General features: G+C 40.0%; 1 protein-coding gene across 7 annotated transcripts in view; it reads right to left on the bottom strand.

Moving 5' to 3' along the window:
• The window catches only part of Arhgap26 (Rho GTPase activating protein 26), a 411,097-nt gene that overhangs the window by 16,999 nt on the left and 373,094 nt on the right, over positions 1-21,004 (bottom strand). For 2 of the 7 annotated variants that reach the window (XM_058584255.1, XM_058584259.1), the window contains exons 21-22: positions 4,481-4,591; positions 4,316-4,345 (exon numbers count right to left, since the gene is read on the bottom strand). The exons of 1 other annotated variant lie outside the window; for it this stretch is intronic. In XM_058584255.1, coding sequence (XP_058440238.1) covers positions 4,316-4,345; positions 4,481-4,591 — 141 coding nt within the window. Of the gene's footprint in view, positions 1-3,726; positions 3,816-4,315; positions 4,592-21,004 lie in introns of all 7 variants that reach the window. 4 more of the 7 variants (XM_046460145.2, XM_058584254.1, XM_058584256.1 and 1 more) reach the window with 3 other exon arrangements.

Genomic DNA, 21,004 nt, shown 5'->3' on the forward strand with positions numbered 1-21,004 from the left:
GAAAGGAAAAACCACTTAAAAAGTCTGTGTACAGTAGGGCCATCAGAATAAATGATATCCAGAATTTGTTGCCAGGGCAACAACAGTTTACTGCTGTTCTCTCTGGTGTTCTAATAGCTAAGAGATGATGGCCAGATGGGAAAAAATTGGGAAAGTGGGAGAAAATGAAGTGGGGCCATTGGGAATAAAGGAGAGAGCCTTTAGTATTCACCAATTCCCAGTGGAAAGTAGCTCTTCCTGTCTAATTATCATTGAAGAATAAAGTTTGGGACAAGGGCACATTCTTTGATTAACTAAGCCAAGTCTGTGTGTTGGCTAGCTGGGGTTGAATATTCATGTGCAACTTTCCAGGGACAGAAAAATAAAGCCTATTTTTTAAGGGGGGGGGGCGGTAACAGAGAGGAAAAGAAGTCAGCTGGCTGTGAAAACTGCTAAAACCATACTAACAGGTAAGTGGAGCTTGTCATGACATCAGAGGTGGAAGGAGAATCCAGGCCACAGGAGCCAAGGTCTTAGAGACCAGGTTTGGAAGCAGGATTACTGCCTCTTGAGGACAGGGCAGAGCAGGGCAAAGTTCAGGGGGATGGGGAAGGCAGGGTCCCTCTGACTGGATTTTTGTAGAGGTTATTTATTAACCTCATTAAGTAAAGGTAATAGGACAAAATAGGGGTAAGCCAGGGAAACCAGCTGGGGTATTTGGCAGGTGGAAAGAACAGGGAATGGTCTCAGGTGCCTAAGGTTATGATTTAAAAAGAGTAACTTTTCACTAATATTAGGTTTTAGGTATTGAATAATGAAAAGACAAGAAGATAGCACAATAAAAATAAAAACAAAGGACAGGAAAGGCCCTTTTTTTTCTCTCAAGAGAAGAGGTGACTAAACAGTCTTTGGGAGGGTCCTTTCCTCTGAGGCTTCTCCTCTATCACCTTAGGATGTGCAAAAGGAACAAAAAAGGGTGTGTGTGTGGGGGGGTAGGGATGCTAGAAGGGATGCCTTCATTATATTTTTTATCTATCATCTATCTATCTATTTATTTTTGCAGCGCTGGTGGTGGAACCCAGGGTTTTGTGTGCACTAGGCAAGTGCTCTCCCACTGAGCTACGATCCTAGAAGGGGTGCTTTAGAAAGGAGTAATTCTTGTTCCCCAAGGGTAGGGTTGCCAGAAAAAAATATAGGACACCTAGTTAAATCTGAATTTCAGGTAAACAATGAATATTTTTGTATATGTGGGACATACATATACTAAAAAATATTTGCTGTTTTTCTATGATTCAAATTTAACCAAGTATGCCATATTTTTATCTTATTTGCTAAATCTGGCAATCCTATCCAGGTGAAAGTCTTATCTTTTTAAAATTCTGTCAACCCAACAAGTTCCGGATCCCACAACTCCCTCTCAAAAGCCTTGAGGAGTTTGCTTTTCATAGGGCACGTATTAAAACAGATCCTCTTGGCAGAAAGATTGTGTCTGTAGGCTTTGGCTCTGATTAAAAAAAATAAGTCCTTGCCATGCATCTTTGGTTCCTACTGTCGGCAGTGCACCTCAACGCTGGACACAAGACAGCCTGGGGTGGTTTCAGCTGCTCCCGTCACAGCACTGTTGAGCCCTCCACTGGGCCTTAAGGGCATGAACAGGTTTAGATCCTTCTGCTAGTTTACTTTTAATTTTTGCCTTCTGAGCATGGCACGAGGCCAGGAAAGCACTCAGAGGAGTTTCCCTCAAATGCCCTTGCAAGCTTGCAGAAATGACAACCCACTCTATTGTACGCATTGCTGGGAGGTGGGGTCAGCTAGGCTGGCAGGTTGCAATGACTTGATCATTAAGGCACAATTTCCAGGGGCACATGTGCAAATGCAAGTTATGGGTATGGGACTGGGGGGGGGCGGGTCCTCAGGAGGCTGGTGGGTAAATGAAAAAAAGGGGAATGTGAAGAGAATGCCCCTCCACACCCTTATGGCTTCATTCCCAGCTTGAACCAACAAGCTCTAAAAATGGTTTGAAGAGGAGTGAAGAAGCCATTTCTAGAGGAGACATTATGTAGAAGTTTATGGGGCTATTAATTTAGTATTTTGTTTGTTTGTTTGTTTTTTAAAGCTCTGCCCAGAGAAGGAAATCTGAAGCTTCATGTCTTTTAAGTAGATCTGGGGGAGGCCTCTCACTGAACCTGATTAATGGGTTTATGCCCCCACCTCTTGGCTACACACTGCAATAGCAATTAGGGGATTGTAGCCCTCTACATTCCTCTGGTGGGCTCTCTGTCCTCCAGTGTCCTCATGTGTGCTCACTTTGGCACACACATGTAGCTCAGTGAGTGCCAATTCCAAGCCCTTCTCAGCCTTGCCTATTTCAAAATGGCAGCTTCCTGAAGGGCTGTGGAAGAACATCATCCAAATGGTGCTATTCTAACAATGACCAAAGGGGGCACTACTGAGTAACCATGACCCCAAACACACCAGATGAGCAGCCTATTGCCACTGTCCACAGCCAATCTGGAAATAGCTTGAGAGGTGGAAAGGAGTGAAAGGAAACACCCCCCCCCCAAAAAAAAAAAAAAAACCTTGGAAAAGGAGTGGAGAGGTAGAGATATCTGACAAGCAACAGGGCCCCACAGCTCAGGGACACAAAAAAGTAAATACCAGTAAAGCAGACAGTACATTTCTTTTCTTTTCTTTCTTTTTTTTTTTGTAACTGAATGATCCCATTATTTGAGGCCCTTCACCCATTCTGTCCAAGGGGGCAATATTTTATTTACTCCCTTTTGATGAAAACGAAAGAGCCACATTCTCCTAATGCTCGAGTCTCTCTGAAGAGTAAGTGAGCATTTTGGAAGGCAGCTGTCTCTGGTCACTTTAATGTAGAAAAGGTCCTCATGAGGCAATGAGTGATCTCACCTGCACAATCCATACCATCTCTGGTAGCCTGGGATGTAAATATCTCCCAGGCGTCCAGAAGTTCTAGGATCTGAATTTTTACCTTATTTATTAGGGTGAGGAAAAAAGAATATGCTGAAATATCTAGTTTTCCCATCATTCAGGACAAGTCTAAGTAGAAAACTGTGCATGCCTAGACAGGCCAGGCTCTAGGGTTGGCAGCTACACGAAACTTGAAGTTGAGGCTACCCATGTGTTTGGAAAAAAGAGAGCTGGGCTGAAGGGCCAAACTCCTGAATTCTGCATTGGCTCCATTTAGTCAAGTGACTGTGTCCAAGGCACCTCTCTGTACCTAACTTTGCTTTTTTATAGTAGGGTTCAGGCCATGTCTTGTCTCATTCTCACATGAGAATAGACTGAAATGATAGATTGAAAATGGCTGGAGGGGGATAGAGTAATGTATGTAGTTCTCTATAAATAGCATGGGGTTTTCCTTTTTAAAAAGTTGAGAGTCAGCTTTATAAATTATTTAAGCCTCCCTGATGGACCCAACCTTGGGAGAAAAAGATGGATGAGAAAATATGGCCAAAGCTAGAATGTTCATGATATTTACAATTCAGCCCTATATTTTGTTTATCTGAAAGCAGAGACTAAATTCAAAAAATACCCATCCTCGGGAACTACACAGCAGAGAGATCTGCATGATCTTTGTCAATTCTTTTCCTGTATTTGAAGAGCTTCTTTTCTACAAAGAGCTCAAATGCAAATAATTGTGGCATGTAAGTGTGGAAGTCACCAAGGCAAGAGAAATTATAGCACAGCCCTTGGGGAGAGGAATTAGGTCAAGCCGCTCACCCTCAAAAAGAGGAGGTGCCTGTTCCCGCGAGTGCTCAGGTTCATGACAGAGACAGAAGGCTGGGAGCCCAGATGGTTCCTGGAGTATACTGGAGGGCAAGGAGGCATAAGCCCTGAGCAATTTAAAGAGAAACTGCTTCCTGTCTGTCTTTTATTCTGTTATATTATCTTTTGCCCCATGGATCTGGTCTCAGTGATGAGGTGTCAGTGCTCATGGCCAGTGGCCCAACCCCACAAATAAATGTTGTCTGAGGCTACCTGATAAAAATGAGAGAAGGCCAGCATGCACCTCAGCACTGTCCCCTTGTATGTTATCTTATACCAAAGCAGAGAGCCAAAATGATTCATAGAGCCATCAAAAGAGGAGCTTATTCAGGAGGTGCCCTTTCCCCAAACTCTAGGCATCAGAGATTAATTCAACATGAGTTAAGGTTAGAAAGGGTGTGAAACATGTCATGCTGTTCATGCAAGTGGTCCCTTCTGGCTTTGGTCTCTTAGGATGGAACCACAGGAGAGTAGAGGAGGCCCCCATTGTCCCTGGCCAGCTTTGGATAAACGGGAACAGGTTGGTCATCATCCGTGGTTTTACCTGGAGTCTTCATGGACCGCTTCTTCTGGCCTGTCAAAAAGCAAGTGCAGGTTTGGATGGCAGGGAACAAAGTTGACGAGGAGGCTGAACACTGCATGAAGAGAGGACCAAGCCAATGAGAGAACAACGGCAGCAACAGAAAACCAAACAAACCCTGCAACAGACCTGACGGGGGATGAGTCGCTGGACGTGGATGAGGTGGGCATAGGGCTGGATGGCGCCGAGAACATGGGCCAAGATGGCGAGAGGGGTGAAGTTGGGCTTGGATTCGGGGGGCTGCAAGACAGAACAACCAGAAAACTCATCAGCACACACAGGGAAACCACAATGGGAGCATGGGAGGTTCATGGGAGGCCAAATGATGGGGCATTGGAGCAGAACACAGGAACACTAAAACCCAGGGACATGTGGTCAAGGCCAAGTCACATTTCTCCAGACCAGACCTTTGCATCTTCCAAGGAATTCCTGTTCTGTAATTCCTCGAAGCACAAACATGTCTCTTTGCCCAGCAGAACAAACTGCTTTCTAGGTGACAGGCACTTCTCCAATCATGTTCATGGTACCTCTGGCCATCGGTGGACAATGCCTGAAACTATATACCTGAGCTCCATATCCTATCACCAGCCTTGTTCCCACACAGGGTTAGCTTAGCACCAGCCTCAGCTCCCACTCTTATGGGAATGTTTTAAACGTATGTCTCAGCAGAAACGACCATTTTTTTTTCTGGGCCACAAGGGCCAGAAAACAATTTCCTGTTTACATTTTTAACTGAATGGGCTATGTGTCATTAGAGATCCGAAGCACCGCATTAGAAACTCGATAGTGGATACGGACACACACCTCTTAGAAGGTGGTGTGCAAACACGGCTGCGTGCAGTTCCCTGGAGGTTTGCTCTCTAGGTTAGCAGTTTCTCCTTTCGTGGATTCTGGTGGGCATTTTGCTGCTTAAAGAAAAAGCCCCAGTGGTAAGGCAATTTGAAAAAGAAAAAAAAAAGCACTGAAACCTTACATCTGTTCATTTTGTTCTTTGATGGGTGGTTGATCAAAGATTTGAAGAGGAAAGGTTGAAATTACTCACTAAAATATGGCTTGTGGATTTTAATTGACCATACTAGCCCTTTGACTTATTTCCACAAATTATACAAACACTTGAAATCACCTTAAGTCCCAGATAGTGCAAACACCAAGGGCTGAGAAGACACGGAAACCAGTTGGCCGGAATGCTGCCTGCAGCCCCTGAGTCTCAGCCGACTGCTGGGCTGTTCAGACCAAGCACTTTATGGAGGTTAAAAAAAAAAAGACAGAAGTCTAATTCAAGGGGAGGAGACTTTCTAAGCAAGAACACATGTATGTTTTATTAAATGAGACTTCTCTAGGGTACACCAATTCAGAGGTGAGATTCGATAATGGCCCTAATTACCTATTGTTGTAACATAAACACCTTTGGAAACATACAGGAAAAATCTATTTCATAAGTTCATTAGATATCCTCAGATGAATCTGATGAAACGTTCACTAAATGCCATTATGTGTATTATATTTCTAGAATACAAATTCCATAACAGCAGGGATTTTTCCCTTTTGCTTATCGTTGTATCTCAATGTCTAAAATAGTACATTACAGGTATTCAATAAGTAATTGGTGAGTAAATTAGTGAATCTCATTTAACATGACCCCACAAGCCTGCAAACAGGCACTATTTAAATTGCCATTTCACAAATGTGAAAATTTGGGCTAACATGAGGCTTGCCTCAGGACAGCCACCCTGTAAGTGACAAGGCTGAGGTTCAAATCCCAATCCCCAAGCTCAGGGCTCTTTTACCAGTGTACTGTCTCTGGGACAACTGGTCTTGCTGAGTGCCTCAAAGCTGTGCTGAGCTTCTTTACAGACCTAGTCATAGCATTAACAACTTTTTTTTTTTTAACCACTGATTTCTGAATTTCCTGTATATGCTACCACATCTGCAAGGGAGCATGAGAATGCAGCCACGGACAGATTCAATAAGACTCCACACATTGTAAATTCCAACAAACTCCAGGATCCTGCCTCTAGTGTTCTGTCTGGTAGATTCATATAGAAAATGGAATTCATATAAGGGAAGAAATTCAATTCAGTGTATGATTCTTTAAATTTTTTTTTTTCTCAATCTAGCAAAGACTTGTCATTGAGTCCCTAGAATGATCATGACAATAAGTGGAATTTGCCAAGATCCTTGACTTCAAAGAGCTGAAAATATATCTGACAAGATGGGGCAAATTAAAAAAAAACAATTGTAATATAAAACAGCGAGATCCATGAGCTAAGGGATAAGTCACTCTATTATTAGTGTAATACCTGTTCCGGCTCGACTCAGTCTAGTCCTAGAGCAGTGTTGCCTCACTTCCACTGTAGTCCTCAGCACAGTGTTGGCAAGAGAGGGCTCACTTTCTCAGTCCCCTCATTTGACCCTGCCCCACTAGATAATGTCCTAAGAGGCAAGGCCTGGCAATGACTACAGCCCAGGCACCCAAGTCTGACCAGGAATGATTTGGAGGTTTGAAAACAGCCCAGTCCTAGAGGCCTAGGGGCCTGGACTAATCTGTTCCTTTGGACAGTGGTTGCCACAGGATAACTAACAAGTCTTTATATCTTTTTTTAAAAAATGATTTTTATATGTAGGAAACAAATTCAGCTTCCTATCCCGTCTGTACCAAGAATTATGCCTTTGGCTAAAGGCAGAAGTGGGAACCTAGTCAAGAACACACGTGGGTTCTGAGTGTTTTCTCATATCATCATTATATATAAATGGTTCTTGGCCAGTAGGACAGGGCTGAAAGCATGGGGGGTGTGGCTGGAATGCAGGGTATGCGTAACTACTCTGAGTTAGTCGTCAATCCCCATGTCAATTGCCATAGTATCAACTGCTATTTTTAACAACTAACAGAACTTCATTTGTTTGTGTTTTAGCCACAGCAATAACATTTATTTGCTATGAAATGACCACAATTTAAAAATTCATTACCGCTACATTTGAGTTAGTGTAAACAATAAAATGCACACTCCCTGGTACTTCTATTTTTAAAACACTAAAGGAATTATGACTTTTGTTTACTTGTACTTCACAGACATGTCATAAATGTCCCTATCAATAATATTAGTGCACATTTTATATACTACAATGATGCTCATACCAACAGGTGGCCTATCTACATAAAAATACTCCTCCAAGAGACACAGAGCATATTACATTTTAGTGTTGATGCAACTCAAACAACATATAAGTGGAATAAAAGAGGTACAGGGATGAGGATAATGGTCTAAGACTGTACAATGTTAAGTTTTCCCTTCACTACAGCAGTATCTGGCTATAATTTGCTTAAAAATGACAGCAATTGACAAAAAACTCACTCCATAAAAATCCCAAACAAAACAGGCTAATAAAAAAATGTTCAATTTCATTCTTGGCTCTAAAACCTTCAGTATCGAATTCTCAAACTTTTTTTCCCATTAATGAGGCCAAAGGTATCAAGATTAAAGTTAAGATAGGAGAAATAACTTTGTAACTACAGTTTTAGCAGATGACCTCTAAAACCCTCCCTACAACCCTCAGTTCAGCCTGGTATTTTGGAGTTCAACATCCCAGCACCCTAAGTACTCCTGGGGTACTCCTGGGGTCCTGCCAGGACCCTCATCAAAGCCCAACTATAGCAACAATGACAACAGCTTTAACTTTAGCATGGATGGAACATTTGCTGGTCTGGTTTGCATCCAACTGGAAGGCTTGCATCAGATCCAGTTTGCTGGCCCACAGAGTCCCCAGAAGGAGTCAGACAGTCCCAGTCAGTTCCTCTGACATTCACTGGACAGTGAAAGAATAACGGTTAGGAAGATAAGGCTAAAAGCCTTGGCAGCATGCAGGGCTGTGGCCGATAGTTAAAGCACAGTGTGTAGCAATATCATCAGCTTGACACCCTTCTGTGGTGACTCATTTGAATGATGGAACGTCTGGTGTACCAGCCAGGGCATGCCTGCCATGCTGTGGACGGGGCTGCCCAGGCAAGCTCCCAATTTGAAGATGAATATGGCAGACCCTCTCTGGTCTCCTCACCACAGTCATGGAGCTGGTACAAGAAGAGTGCTCTTACTGGAGAGGTAAGCTGACCATTACGAAGAAAGATAATTTTTCTATATTCTGATAATCGAAATTATAGTCAGCTTGGTAGGAATTGAAAAGTATGAAAAGGCAAGAAGAAAAATAATAAAGTTAATAGTGACAATAGCGTCCCCCTCACTTTTGGGGGGCATAATGCTACATATGTAGTTAATAGCTGTTTTTTTTTAAATCATTTAATAAATAACAAAAATTTCCCATGTCATTAAATAGCATTTGATATTGCATTTTAAAGTGGCTACAGACTATTGTACAGTACACTCTGATTTATGTAACCATTCACTCATTGTGTACATGCAGATCACTACCCCCCTTTAACTATTATAAACAGTGCTGCAATCATATCCTTGTAGAGGATCACTGTCTGTATCACTGATTGTTTCCTTAGCATAAATTCCTGGAAGTAAAATTAGTGGGTCAAAGGCTAGGAGCTGCTTTTAAGGGTCTTGATATATCCTGCAAATAGCTTTTCAAAAAAATCCTATCAAACTGCACTCCTACCAACACTGGGAATGCCTTCTCACTGTGACCCTACCAGCATTGAGCATTATCATTAAAACAAATAAATAAAAAATAAAAAAGAGAAAAGAAACCTAGACCAACTTTCTTTTCCCCTTAGTTTATGAAGGTTACGTTGGATTCTTCTCTTTCCTGGCATTTTGAATGATGTACAATTGAATACAATTCCCTTCCTGTGTTCTGTTTCTACCTGGAAGCAATGTTTAATTTTCCAAAGGGCATTCTGCCAAGAAAGTAGTTTGGGAGGGAGACAAGTATAGATGGACAGAGAAACAGACAAGCACAACCTAGAATGTCAGACACCTGGCCTGATGGTGTGTCTGCTCCCAGAGAAGCAGGGAGTGGTGGGTATGTAGCTCAACAGAGGACTCTCCAAGACAGGGCTAAGTAGGAGGAAGGAGGTACACAGGGAGGGGATGAGTCTTGTGCCAGCATCACACTATAGAGAAGACATAAAATCAGCATTTACACCGCTTTGGGCAAGCAATGGCCCATCATCTGCAGTATGGGTTCCTGGTCACTTCTTTCAGGCCTGGGCTGCAGATCCTGTCAGATCACTGGAACAGAGCTGACCTTAATGATCCATCTTCCTTCCTTCCTGATTAGACTTGGAATTGGGGATGATGCCATTATATCCAAGGGGAACTACTTTCAACTTCCCCCTCTGTCACCATAATGAGAGAGAAGAAAACATTTCATGAAAAATCTTTGTATTTTTATCTGATCTATTCCTAGATCAGTGAATTCTTCCTTGAAAAATATCCCTTTATGTCTTGACTTAAGGTCTACATAAAAAGAAAAGGGAAGTCAAAACTTCAGCCATCAAAAAAGGGTCAAAAGGAACACTGATTAAATGAAGTAGTGGTACGTCAGAGCAAAGGATACAACAACGAATTTTTTACCTCTTGGGAATTTAAAAACATATCTTCCTTAATGTATGTCCACTCAAGCTTCTATAACAGAGAAGTCATATATACTTACCAACTTTCAGTTTGTGCTTTTCAATTTTATAAGTGGAAAAAAATCCACGTGCCTCAAGCTTCATTGTTCTGTGTTCTTTTCTGACAATTACTAAGTATGCACATGTGTTTACACAGATTCTTTCCCCTCATCTAATATAATTTAATATGCATTTTTATTCATACAAAGGCAGTTCTGTTTCTTATTTAATAATATTAACTGGTGAAATCCCCGTAGGACTGTAACAATTGTAGGCAGTTGCTTTTTAAAATACTTTAAAAATAATTTCGATAAGGCAGGGGATGTAGCTCAGTAGTAAAGCACTTGCCTACCATGTGTGAGGCCCTGGGTTTGATCCCAAGCATGTCCTAAATAAATAAATAAAATAAAGTTTGACTAATCTACAATGTAGTGGTTCTCTTTTCCAGCTTTTTAAAAACAATTCTGAAGTAAAAGTTTCAAATCAATTTTAAACTCAGATGGTATGGGTGGGAATGGTGAGTAATTCCACAATTTAAACAAAATATGTAATCTTATAATAGGGCATCTGCTATCCTTAGGTTTCCCCCAGTTGCTAATTTGAATCTTCTCACATAGCATAATACAGAAATACAAGGTAGAGAGAAAAGCTCTGGATTTGAAATAAAGATGTTTGGACAACAGTTCTGGTTCAATTGCTCTTTGTCTAGGGAAAAAAAATCTCAAGGGAAAGGACCAGAAAGGTTAAATTGGCCCAAATGCCTCTACTGTTCGTGTGGCACACAAAACTTATTGAGCTTAGTATTATTTCCTATTGAACAAGGTTTAGCCTCTCAATGTTTTTCAATAACACACTCAGGTATATCAGAATTGGTTCCCAACAGAAAACATATTTATTCTCTTTCAACTACACAATTTCACAAGTTATGAAATTATTTGTAAAATAATGCTAAAGTACTTTGGGGGCACTACAAAATGTCTATATGATAGCATTTGCTGTCTCCCAAGATTTGAATGGTTGATAATAAATCCTAATACCTCCCTACAAGGCATATTACTATCTTAAATTGAGCGCAGTTACAATTGTCATTCTGTATAAAATGAAGATACTGTGCTTGCAAAACCAAATTCACTCACTGTGACATAAAAATAAAAGGAAAGATACAGTGCTGGAGGATTGGATTGAATCTTTCACTGTTCTAAGACCTAACTTAACAGTCACCATTCTAATGCCAGAGGTGGGTAAATGTGATTCCTAAATAAAATCTGGAAGCATGAAGCTGTATCTTCTCTAGGGGGCTGAGAATGGAGAAATGGGGACAAAGGCATTCACTTTTTATTTTATATTTGTTTACACTGTTTGGAAGTTATTTTCATAGACCTATTCATTTAATAAGGATAGTAGAAAGTGCTTTTCTAAAAACAGAGCTAGAATAATTGAATATGGAAAAAAAATGACCCAGGACTCCCTACCTCACACCACACAAATCAAATGACTTCCAAATGGATTACAGATCTAAATACCAAAGGCAAACAATAAAAATGGTAGAGGAAAACAATCAGGTACATAGGGGTAGGATTTATCCAGCAGAGCATAAAGAGGACTAACTGTAAGGGAAAATACTGATATGCTTGACTATATTAAAATATTAACATTTATCAAAAGACAATATTAAAAGAGTAAAAAAGTTAGTCTGTAACATGTAAATTAATAAAGGGCTCATAGCTAGACTATATAAAGAACTTCCACTGGTCAGTAAGAATATGACAAGCAAGTGGGAAATAGGCAAGAAACTTGAACAGGGACATTAAAAGCGAAAACTCAAAAGAAATGGTGCTCAACTCTTCTATAATGCAGGAAATGCAGATTAAAAGCACAATAAGATGATACTATACACCCACTAGAATGACTAAGTAACATCAAAATAGTGAAAATACCAGGTGATTATGGAGATAGAACATCTGAAACTCCTCTTTTGCGGAAGGAGGAGTATACACTGCTACAACCATTTTGAAGAATAGAGTGGCATAATCTAGCAAAGGTGAGGATACCTTTTTCTATGACCCAGCGGCTCCATGCTCAGATCCGCACCTAGAGGAATGTGCACACATGTCCCTAGAGGGGACAATGTACAAGGATGTGTGGAGGAAAGGATTTGGAGAAGTAAAAACTGGAAACCCAAATGTCAGCAAAAATAGAATGAAAAAAATAATTTTAGTATATTGCTACAATGGTGCCCTCTATCACAAAGAAAATGAAAGAACTCCAGGTATATGAATGACTCTTAAAATGGTTGAGCAAAAGAAGCCAGACTCAAAAAATAATAACATATTACTTTTAGGGGTACATACAGTCTATCCTCATGATTTTCAGATTCCTAACTTACAAATTCAATTATTCTTTAAAATGCCTCTGAACCCCCTACACCCAAATAAACACTTGGGTGCTTTGAAGGTCATTTGAGGACATGAACAGAGCAGTGAAAAACTTGAGTCACCCAATATACGTGACAGGTCAAATGCAGCGAGGCTCTGCCTTCTGGTTCCAGTGTCCTTTTGAGGTCTATTTAGTGCCACATTTTTGTGCTCTTTTATTGGAGATTTTGTTTTGTTTGAAATGCCCGCCCCCTACCAGCCCACAGCTGAAGCCTATCTGGTGCTCTTTAGCCCAAGAAGGCTGTCATGTGCCTTACAGAGAAAATACATGTTAGATAAGCTTCATTCAGGCAGGAGAGATAGCACTGCTGGTCTTGAGTACAACATTAATAAATCAACAATACCATTAAATAAGGTATCTTTAAACAGAAATATAGATACAATTGTATCATTTAAGTTGAGGATGATGATGTAGGGATAAGAGGCTTGTGGGAACCATCCCCTGTAGTTCCCCTAGGAGCCAAGATTGGGTATTGGCTAATTCCGTGTTTGCAGTGACTCTGCAGAACATAACTGTGGTGAATTAGCAAGAATCAATTACATTTAGAGGTAAAAATATAAGTAAAAATAAGGAGTTGATTACTGTAAACATCAGATTAGTAATTACTGTGAGGAGGGAGAGGAGTGTGATAGGAGAGGAGGAAGCAAAAGATGGGACACTGGTGAGATTGTACTTCTCCCCTGGGTGTTGGTCACAGGGGTGTTTGCTAAAGAATAATTAGTTAAGCATTATGTTTATAGCTCATGTACTTTTTTTACATGAAATATATTAAAAACTCATACTTTTGGACACTAAGGATATCAACATATTAACAGCATTCATTCTCTTAGTAATGAGAATAAAGATAACTTGTATTCTTTATACTTTTTTTTTCTTTTAAAAAGGTTTTATTATTTAGAGTAGTTTTTAGGTTTACAGCAAAATGGAGCAGAAATGATAGAGTGCCTACATACTTCCTGCCCCTATACATGCATACCCTTATACTTTAAAATATTTTCCACAATTAATACATTTGTGACCAAAAATGAATAAGTGTTGTTACAAAAATAATCTCCCCAGCCCATTCAAAGTATTAACTGTACTCTCTAGAAGAAGGGTGTGTGTTAGGGGCAAAAGATACTTTAGACTTTGTTGCACCAATCCATAGTTTAGGTTGTACAAGACAGCAGCTCCCAACTGATTCTGTTTCTCTGCTTTTTCAGTCATATGAAATCAACAAATATTTACTGAGCACCTTTTATGTGCAATAACTAATTCTTATATTCCACCTTTCTCACTAAGGAATTATGTTGACTATTTTAACTTTTTTGAACTTTTTTTTAACTTTAGTACAGTTATTATAGCAAATCAATGGTGCTCCCCTCCCCCAATCCCTTCCACTGGGGTACAGGGAAGTCCAAGAGGACATCTTTGATGTCCTGCTTTGAGTAGGCTGGACAATATGTTAACTACACTGTCTGTGACCCCTTGGCCATCTGGCATACTTTTCTATACAGTCTACTTTCAGGGAATATTTCCTGTTTGGGCTAGGGGGAGGAAAAGGAGGGTAAAGGATTTCATAAGAATCTAAATGTCCACGGCTGAAAACAAAAGAGAATCTAAAATTAGCATTGGTGGCCCAAGATACCTCAGCTTAGCAGTAACCCTGGGGAGAGGGGATTCCTCGAAAAACAAGCCTAAAATATTTCACTACAGAGCAATAGAAAAAAAGCACTTCTGCCGAGGACAATGTCTAGGAGGGTTAAGTTAAATTCCTGCAAGCATACAAATCTAAGTCCGGATACCATGAAAGGCGTATGAGGCAGAGAGATAAGAAGAGATGAACTCTGGTGGAAAGGCCAACAGTCTCTGACTCCCTTTCTTTCCCCCAAGTGAATAGCTGACTTCCCTCTAATTCTGGTGTTTATTCAATAGTCTAAACATGTGGAAAATTGTTTCTGATCCGATTTCGACCTACTCAAGACTTCTTCTGCACTCTGTATGTATCTTCCTTGCCTGGGCCTGCTCCTCCAGTGTGACTGTACCTAAAACCCATTTTCTCCCCATCATCTTGCTTGGCCTCCACGGTGGCTGGCACAGACTGCCAGGAAGGAACACAATCTTACCAGGCTTCAGGGCGATTTTTCACCCCTTGTTCCTTTGATTCTGAAGTGCTTATTGACTTGACTGGAAAACACTTTAAATGATTTTCCAGCAAGGTCACCCTTTCCACTGGAAAAAAGAGTTTTAACATCTGTGAATAAAAACAAACCCAAGGAAAATGATTTTTATATTCCCCTCTAGTTCGTGTACTTCAAAACCAGTCCATCGAGAAGTCAATGAAAGCAAAGACAGCAAAACACCATTAATTCTCATCTCACAAAATTAGAATTTCTATTTGTTTCCAAACTTGAGGTATATCCAAATTTACTCTAGAATCTTTTGAGTTACTAAGCAAATTTACAGGGGAAACAAGAATTTTCATGTAAATGCTTAATGAAACCATTCCTGTTGATCATTTCAAATTGCAAATCTAATGATGTCACTGTCTACTTAAAACACTTGGGAGCTTCCCTGTTGATAGTAGAACACAGCCTCCTCACCTGGAACACTCCATGAATCTCAAGCCCACTTTATTTACCTTTCACCATTCTGACTATCCTATGGTACATTCTAAGAACATGAACCTCCTAAACACATAGCTCACTAAATATTTGAATGTTGTTGAATGGGTAGCATTTTGCTTTCATAAACTTCCCATTACCTACTAAATGCAGCTGGATAGAACGGAATATGCAGGTACAGTTTATTCTTTCTTCTCAGCTTTCCCACTCCTCTTCCTCTGGTTGGGTAAGTTCTTGTTCACCCCAGAATTGAATGATTCCATTTATGTGATGTTCTTAAAAAGACACTGGTGGGTCCAGTCTCCCATGGATTTTACAGCAGGGATAGGCATGTTATCCAGTCTGGCCACAGTGACTGGTTCAAGGATGGACATGTAACTTAACATCATTCATTCATGGGGTCTAATACATAAATGATGTTCTTTCTTGATCTTATACCTAAATGTATTGGCTTAGGGGGACCAGAGCTCTTTTTGCATATTATATAGCAAACATATATATGCAAAATGAAGTCTTGAAAGAAGGGAAGATGACCCAAGCAAAAATAATTTGGGCTCCTGGATCCAATTGTGCTTAAGGATAGACCTATCCTGAGACCTTCTAAAATGTATGCTCAAAACTGCCATTTTTCCCCCAAGGAAAAAGCAAGATAGGTTTCCCTCATTTGAAGGTCTCTCATGATAAGCCCCAATGCTCCTCTCAGTAGTTGTCACGTGTCTTCATTTCCCCAGGATTCTCTAGATGGGCAAACTTTTTTCTGAAGGGACCATGAAGTAACTAGTTAAAATTATAAACCAAGAGTCAAAATTGAGGAGAGTAAGTAGGTACTTTATATAACCATTTAAAATGTTAACTGCCTAACAGTGGAAAAACATTCTTATCTCACAAACCATAAACCAAATAAACAGACACCTGCCCAGATCAGGCACAAGGGCCTTAGTTCGCCACCTCCATTCTTGTCACACTGTCACTAGTCGACCTGTGCTGTGGGCATACCTCAAGCTTTCCAATTTCCATGTTCCTGCAGTGCTGCTGTTTACACCTTCAGTGTCTCCTCCCTGCCCCTCACCACAGCCCAGCCACTTATATTCCTATATTCCATCCAAAGGCTGTTTCAAATGCCACCTCCTTCCTGAGTCTTCTTTGATATCACAACGAGTTACATCTTTCTCCTTTGAAGCCTCAAGGACTATGATTTTCTTCCAGTCTTGACCCTACCTTGTACCGTCGTTATTTTACCACTTTTCTATCTCTTATGTACTGTGAATATTTAATAAGCCTTTCTGGAAGGGACCATATTCAAAGGCTGTATTTAAAAAAAGAAAAAGACTTCTCAGGATCAAAGTCAAAAGTTGAGGCAAAGGAAATATGAGTCCACCAGAAACCAAGGGCAAGACTGCTGGCAGTCAGGGAAGCCAGGCTTCTGCATCAGAATCGCCTGACGTAAAACAGCACTATTCTCACATGGCCTTGTCAGGACAGCTGCACAGACAGCCCCTGGTTTGTGCACCGAAGATGATTATGTTCAACAAATACTACTGGTGGGGAGTTTTGGACATTGTTTTTCTGTTGTAGGGAGGGAGACAGGCACGCTGGATGAATTCCTATGTTCTAGCACTCAATTTCAGTCACTCATTGGCTTCCTTTTTCACGATGAATGGGTAATGTTGCCCACTCTCAGTCACACACACCTCAGTCTCAGGACTTCTGCCTTATCTGTGAGTCACCTATGTTGTTAAAATACAATGTTTTCTTAATATTTGTCTGTAAATTGATCACCTTAACAAAACGTAAACATCGACTTTAGTCCATTCTAAATAGTAAAAACTCATTGTTATTAAGATAAGGAAAAAAGTTCATCCATGCACCATTTAAAATCATTATGGGTATCTCAGTGCCACAAGGCTCATATTTTGAAAATTTCTATTCTCAGCCATCAATAATTAGAGTTAAATTAACTAATAAAAAAGTTTCTCTTCACTCAGGCAAAGTATTTAGTCATTTCATATTTTTCCATCTTAATTTTGATATCATATGTCTCTATTACTCACTAATAAGGATAACAAAAATCAACATTGATGAAGGTGGGCACAGTGGACACACCTATAAATTCAGTGATTTGGGAGGTTGAGGGAGGAGAATCCCAAGTTTGAGGTCAGACTTGGCGGATTTGGGGGTATAGCTCAGTGGCAAAGGGCCCCTGGGTTCAATTCCCAGTACCAAAAAGTAAAATAAAAAAAAAAATTAAAAATTATGGAAAACTTACTATTCCCAGGAGAGTTTAAAACAGGTTTGTTGAGGAACAATTTACAAACCATGAAATTAACCCACATTAAGTGTACAAATTTTAGTACACTAATAAAATTCTATAACCATCACCTATATCTAGTTTTACAATATTTTAAAAACTAGATATAGGTGATAACCTATAAAATTCCTTTTTTGAGGGGAAAAAAAAGTCCCTTTGCCATTTACAGTTATCTCTTCCCTTGTTTCCCAGCCATTGCACCCATAGTCTAGCTCTGTAGATTTTTCTCTTTCTGGACATTTTACAAAAATGGAATCACATATTGTGTGTGTGTGTGTGTGTGTGTGTGTGTGTGTCTTGTTTCTTTCACTTAGGACAACAGTTTTGAGGTTCGCCCATGTTGTAGCATGAATAGTGGTTAATTCATGTTTATTACTAAATTCTATTCCATTCTATGGATGTCTGTTGTCTTTTGGGTAGTCAGACTTCTGCACAGATTGTGGATTCAAGTCCCTTATTAATGATAATATTTGTGAATGTATTTCTCTAGTCTGTAGCTTGTCTTTTCATTTTCTTAATGGTATCTTTTGAAGAGCTAAAGTTTTTAATTTTGGTCAAGTTCGATTCATTAATTTTTTTTTCTTTTATGAAGCGTGTTATCATCATCATATGTAAGAAATCTTGACTTTACTTGAAGATTTACTTCTAGAAATTGTCTGGAAATGTCTTTATTTCAACTTCATTTTCGAAAGATAGTTTTGTTGAATACAGAATTCTCAATTGTCTATTTTTTTAAAAGGACTTTGAAAACCTGCCTCCCTCTGTTCCTGACATCAGGCACCTGCGGCTCAGGCAAACCTCAAGTGCCTTCCCCTTGCTGCATCCTTGATAATTCCTACTCTTACCCTCAATCTACTGGAGCCTCCTCATTTAATTGAGGAAGCACATGTTGGGAGACATAACACACACACACACACACACACACACACATTAGAGGCTGTTTTTGAGTAAATATCCTCAAAAAGCCTCAGAAGTGGGTCCACTGGTGCCATCTGTTACAAGGGAAACGAGAAACCACCCGTCTGCCTGAACTCTGCTCTTGTCGAGTGTAATTACCTTCCTGGTGAAGGATTTGAATCATTGCAGTAAATCCCTTATGCAGCACACATTGTATTAGGAAGGCATTCTGACCCGAAAAAACCAGGGTTTTTGCTCTTTCTGTCCTCCAAAGATGTAGAAAACCTCAGCTATGAGAGCTGGAAGAGTGAACTGGGCCTCAGCCTTGTTTGCTGCTGAACAATAAATATTTGTTGGGCACTCTTCACCCTGCTGCAGACTCTGGGAACTTAGCAAGAAACAAACCCCATGAGGCCTCTGTCCTCAGGCAGCTCACATTCAGCGACAGGGAGATGCAGCTTGGGAGAGCTCAGGCTGGTGCAGCAGAGCAAATATCAAAGCTTCTACATGCACTTACTACTTGTAAGGTTTGTATTTTATGTACTTTCTGATGTGTGTAAATATAACAATTATTAAGGTAGGTTTATATTTCACAAATAAGCAACTAGAAACAACAAACATATTGGAAGTACATCCCCAACTATATTTTCTTTTAGTATTTTTTCATCATGAACGTGATGAAAAAAGTTTAGGAAACATTTTGTGTGTGCCTGAGTATAAAACAGACAATAAACAAGTAAATAAGCAAATACGATCATTTTAGACAGGATTAAGAACTAAGAAAAAAATTAAAATCAGTTGGTGTGGAAGGAGATAGCTGGGTGGGAAGGGTGTATGGTGGGGAAATTTGAATTCCTTGATAGGGTGACTTCTTTCTGGAATAACATCTGGACTGAGATCACAACAAAGTTTTCAATGAGGGTTCACTCATTAACTATTTAGCATTAAAAGAAAAGTAACCTCCATTTCCTCCTAAGCTCCCTCACAATCTCTTTTTGTTTAATCATAGAGCCTTTTCCCAGGACAGTGTACAAACTTAATGGAAAGGGTCCCATTTTGAAAGAAAGACCCATCAAAAGGAGATCAGTAATAAATGTTGGCCTTGTTGTAGCAGAATTCCCAGTAGTAGCTGGTAACAGCAAAACATATTTTTCTTACAAGAAATTGTTTCTTGGTAAAGCTGAAAAGTTTGGGGAAACAAATGCTTGCCTTTTCAATAATAGCTCTGTGTTCACTAAAAAAAAAAAAAAAAAATTAACATACACAAACACATATACATACACACTGCTTGTTTCTTCTTGAAAAAGATAAATTACACAAACAAACAAACAAACAAACAGCCTAGAGACTTCTCTTCCTCTGGGTAAACTGCCACAGTTCTCTAGGGGACCCACCACATGGTTGGATCTATAGTTATCACACTTCCTTATTTTAGGGCACCCTAACTTCACTACCTGAAATACAACATTTCCCAAGTTCTACTCACTATTTTCAGTACATTTATGTCAATTCACTTACAAAGGTTTACCTGGCAAGAGAATTACAAGCCGGTCAATTCTGTTCTGAAATAATTAGCCTATATTTCCAAATATCTCCCCCCGAAACGTGGGTGAGGACGAGCTTTCCATAGTGCCCCCCTCCACAACACGTCTCTATTAACCCCTCCTTCTTACTGCTGCCCAGGGTTATTGTGACTAAATGGTAATCTGAATATACTTGACATCCTGTCATTCTCCCAGGAAACTATGGGAAGAAAAGGAGAATCCTTCCAAGTAAGAACATTACAAATCACAATTCAGCAAATTACAAAAGTGAAAGAAAATGTTTTGTCCTTTTTTCAAAAGGCCTCACACTAGCAGGCAATTGAGTGAATCCAACAGGGTTGGGGCCTAAGGATCTATGATTTAAAAATGCGATTCCTTCCAGGCCTCGTAGTTCTGATGAGTAACTACAGATAAGAACCATTGGTCCTTGGTTTCTAGTGTTCCAAGTCAACTTGGAAATGAGTGGGAAATTCATTGCACAGGTACTTTATATGGTAGCAAAATACCTTTTTGGTTATTTTGTTCCTCTAAAAATTTTCATTTGTCTGCATGGATTTTATTATTGTTTTTGGCTCTTCAGAGATACAGAAGTTTCTTGTGCACTAAATTAATAAATATTCAATGTTAATCTGTGATTTGATCAAAAGAACTAAAGGAGTTAGTTCTAAGAAGAGAAGGACCTTGGCTGGTGTAGTTTGGCAAAACTTCCTGTAAAATGGGGTGCTCCTATTTTCCTTTTGGGGGTTTAAAATTAAGAGGACTTCAGCCTCCTTGTAGAATCAAGGTCAAGAGCAAAGTGGGTCCCTGCTGAGTCTGGGCTGGGTGCTTCTTCTTGTCACTGACTTGGTCCAACAATCTTGTGAGGGCTGCCCTGATTTTTCAGAGGGGAAAGCTGAAGGTTAGAAAAGTGAAGTAATCTCTAAGAGGCGAGAAGTGGCAGTGCTAGACTGAAGTCACTCAGCTGGCCCCAGAGCCTGCTGCTCTCCTCCTGCCTCCCTGTTGCTGCTTCCACAGGGCTGACAGCTCCTGACAAAGTCTCTAGCACACTCACTGAACCAGCTTGGCAGACCCAAGGTACCTGACTGCCCCATACATAGGGGACTTAGAGGGAATTTGCTTGAATTGCCCTAGAGCCTGTTGAAACAGGCAAAATCCCAGTTCTATGAACTCATAAGTACACATTAAATAGAAAATAAAGAAAAATGGTTTGGAAGCTTCTCAATAGTTTGATGGGCTGTCTGTTTTCAGAGAACACCTGTCATATGTGATAAACAGACTTCTAACTGCAAA

Source organism: Marmota monax, unplaced genomic scaffold (assembly GCF_021218885.2).
Source record: "Marmota monax isolate L192 unplaced genomic scaffold, Marmota_monax_Labrador192_F-V1.1 WCK01_AAM20220418_F8-fsc00006, whole genome shotgun sequence".
NCBI classification, from domain to species: domain Eukaryota; kingdom Metazoa; phylum Chordata; class Mammalia; order Rodentia; family Sciuridae; genus Marmota; species Marmota monax.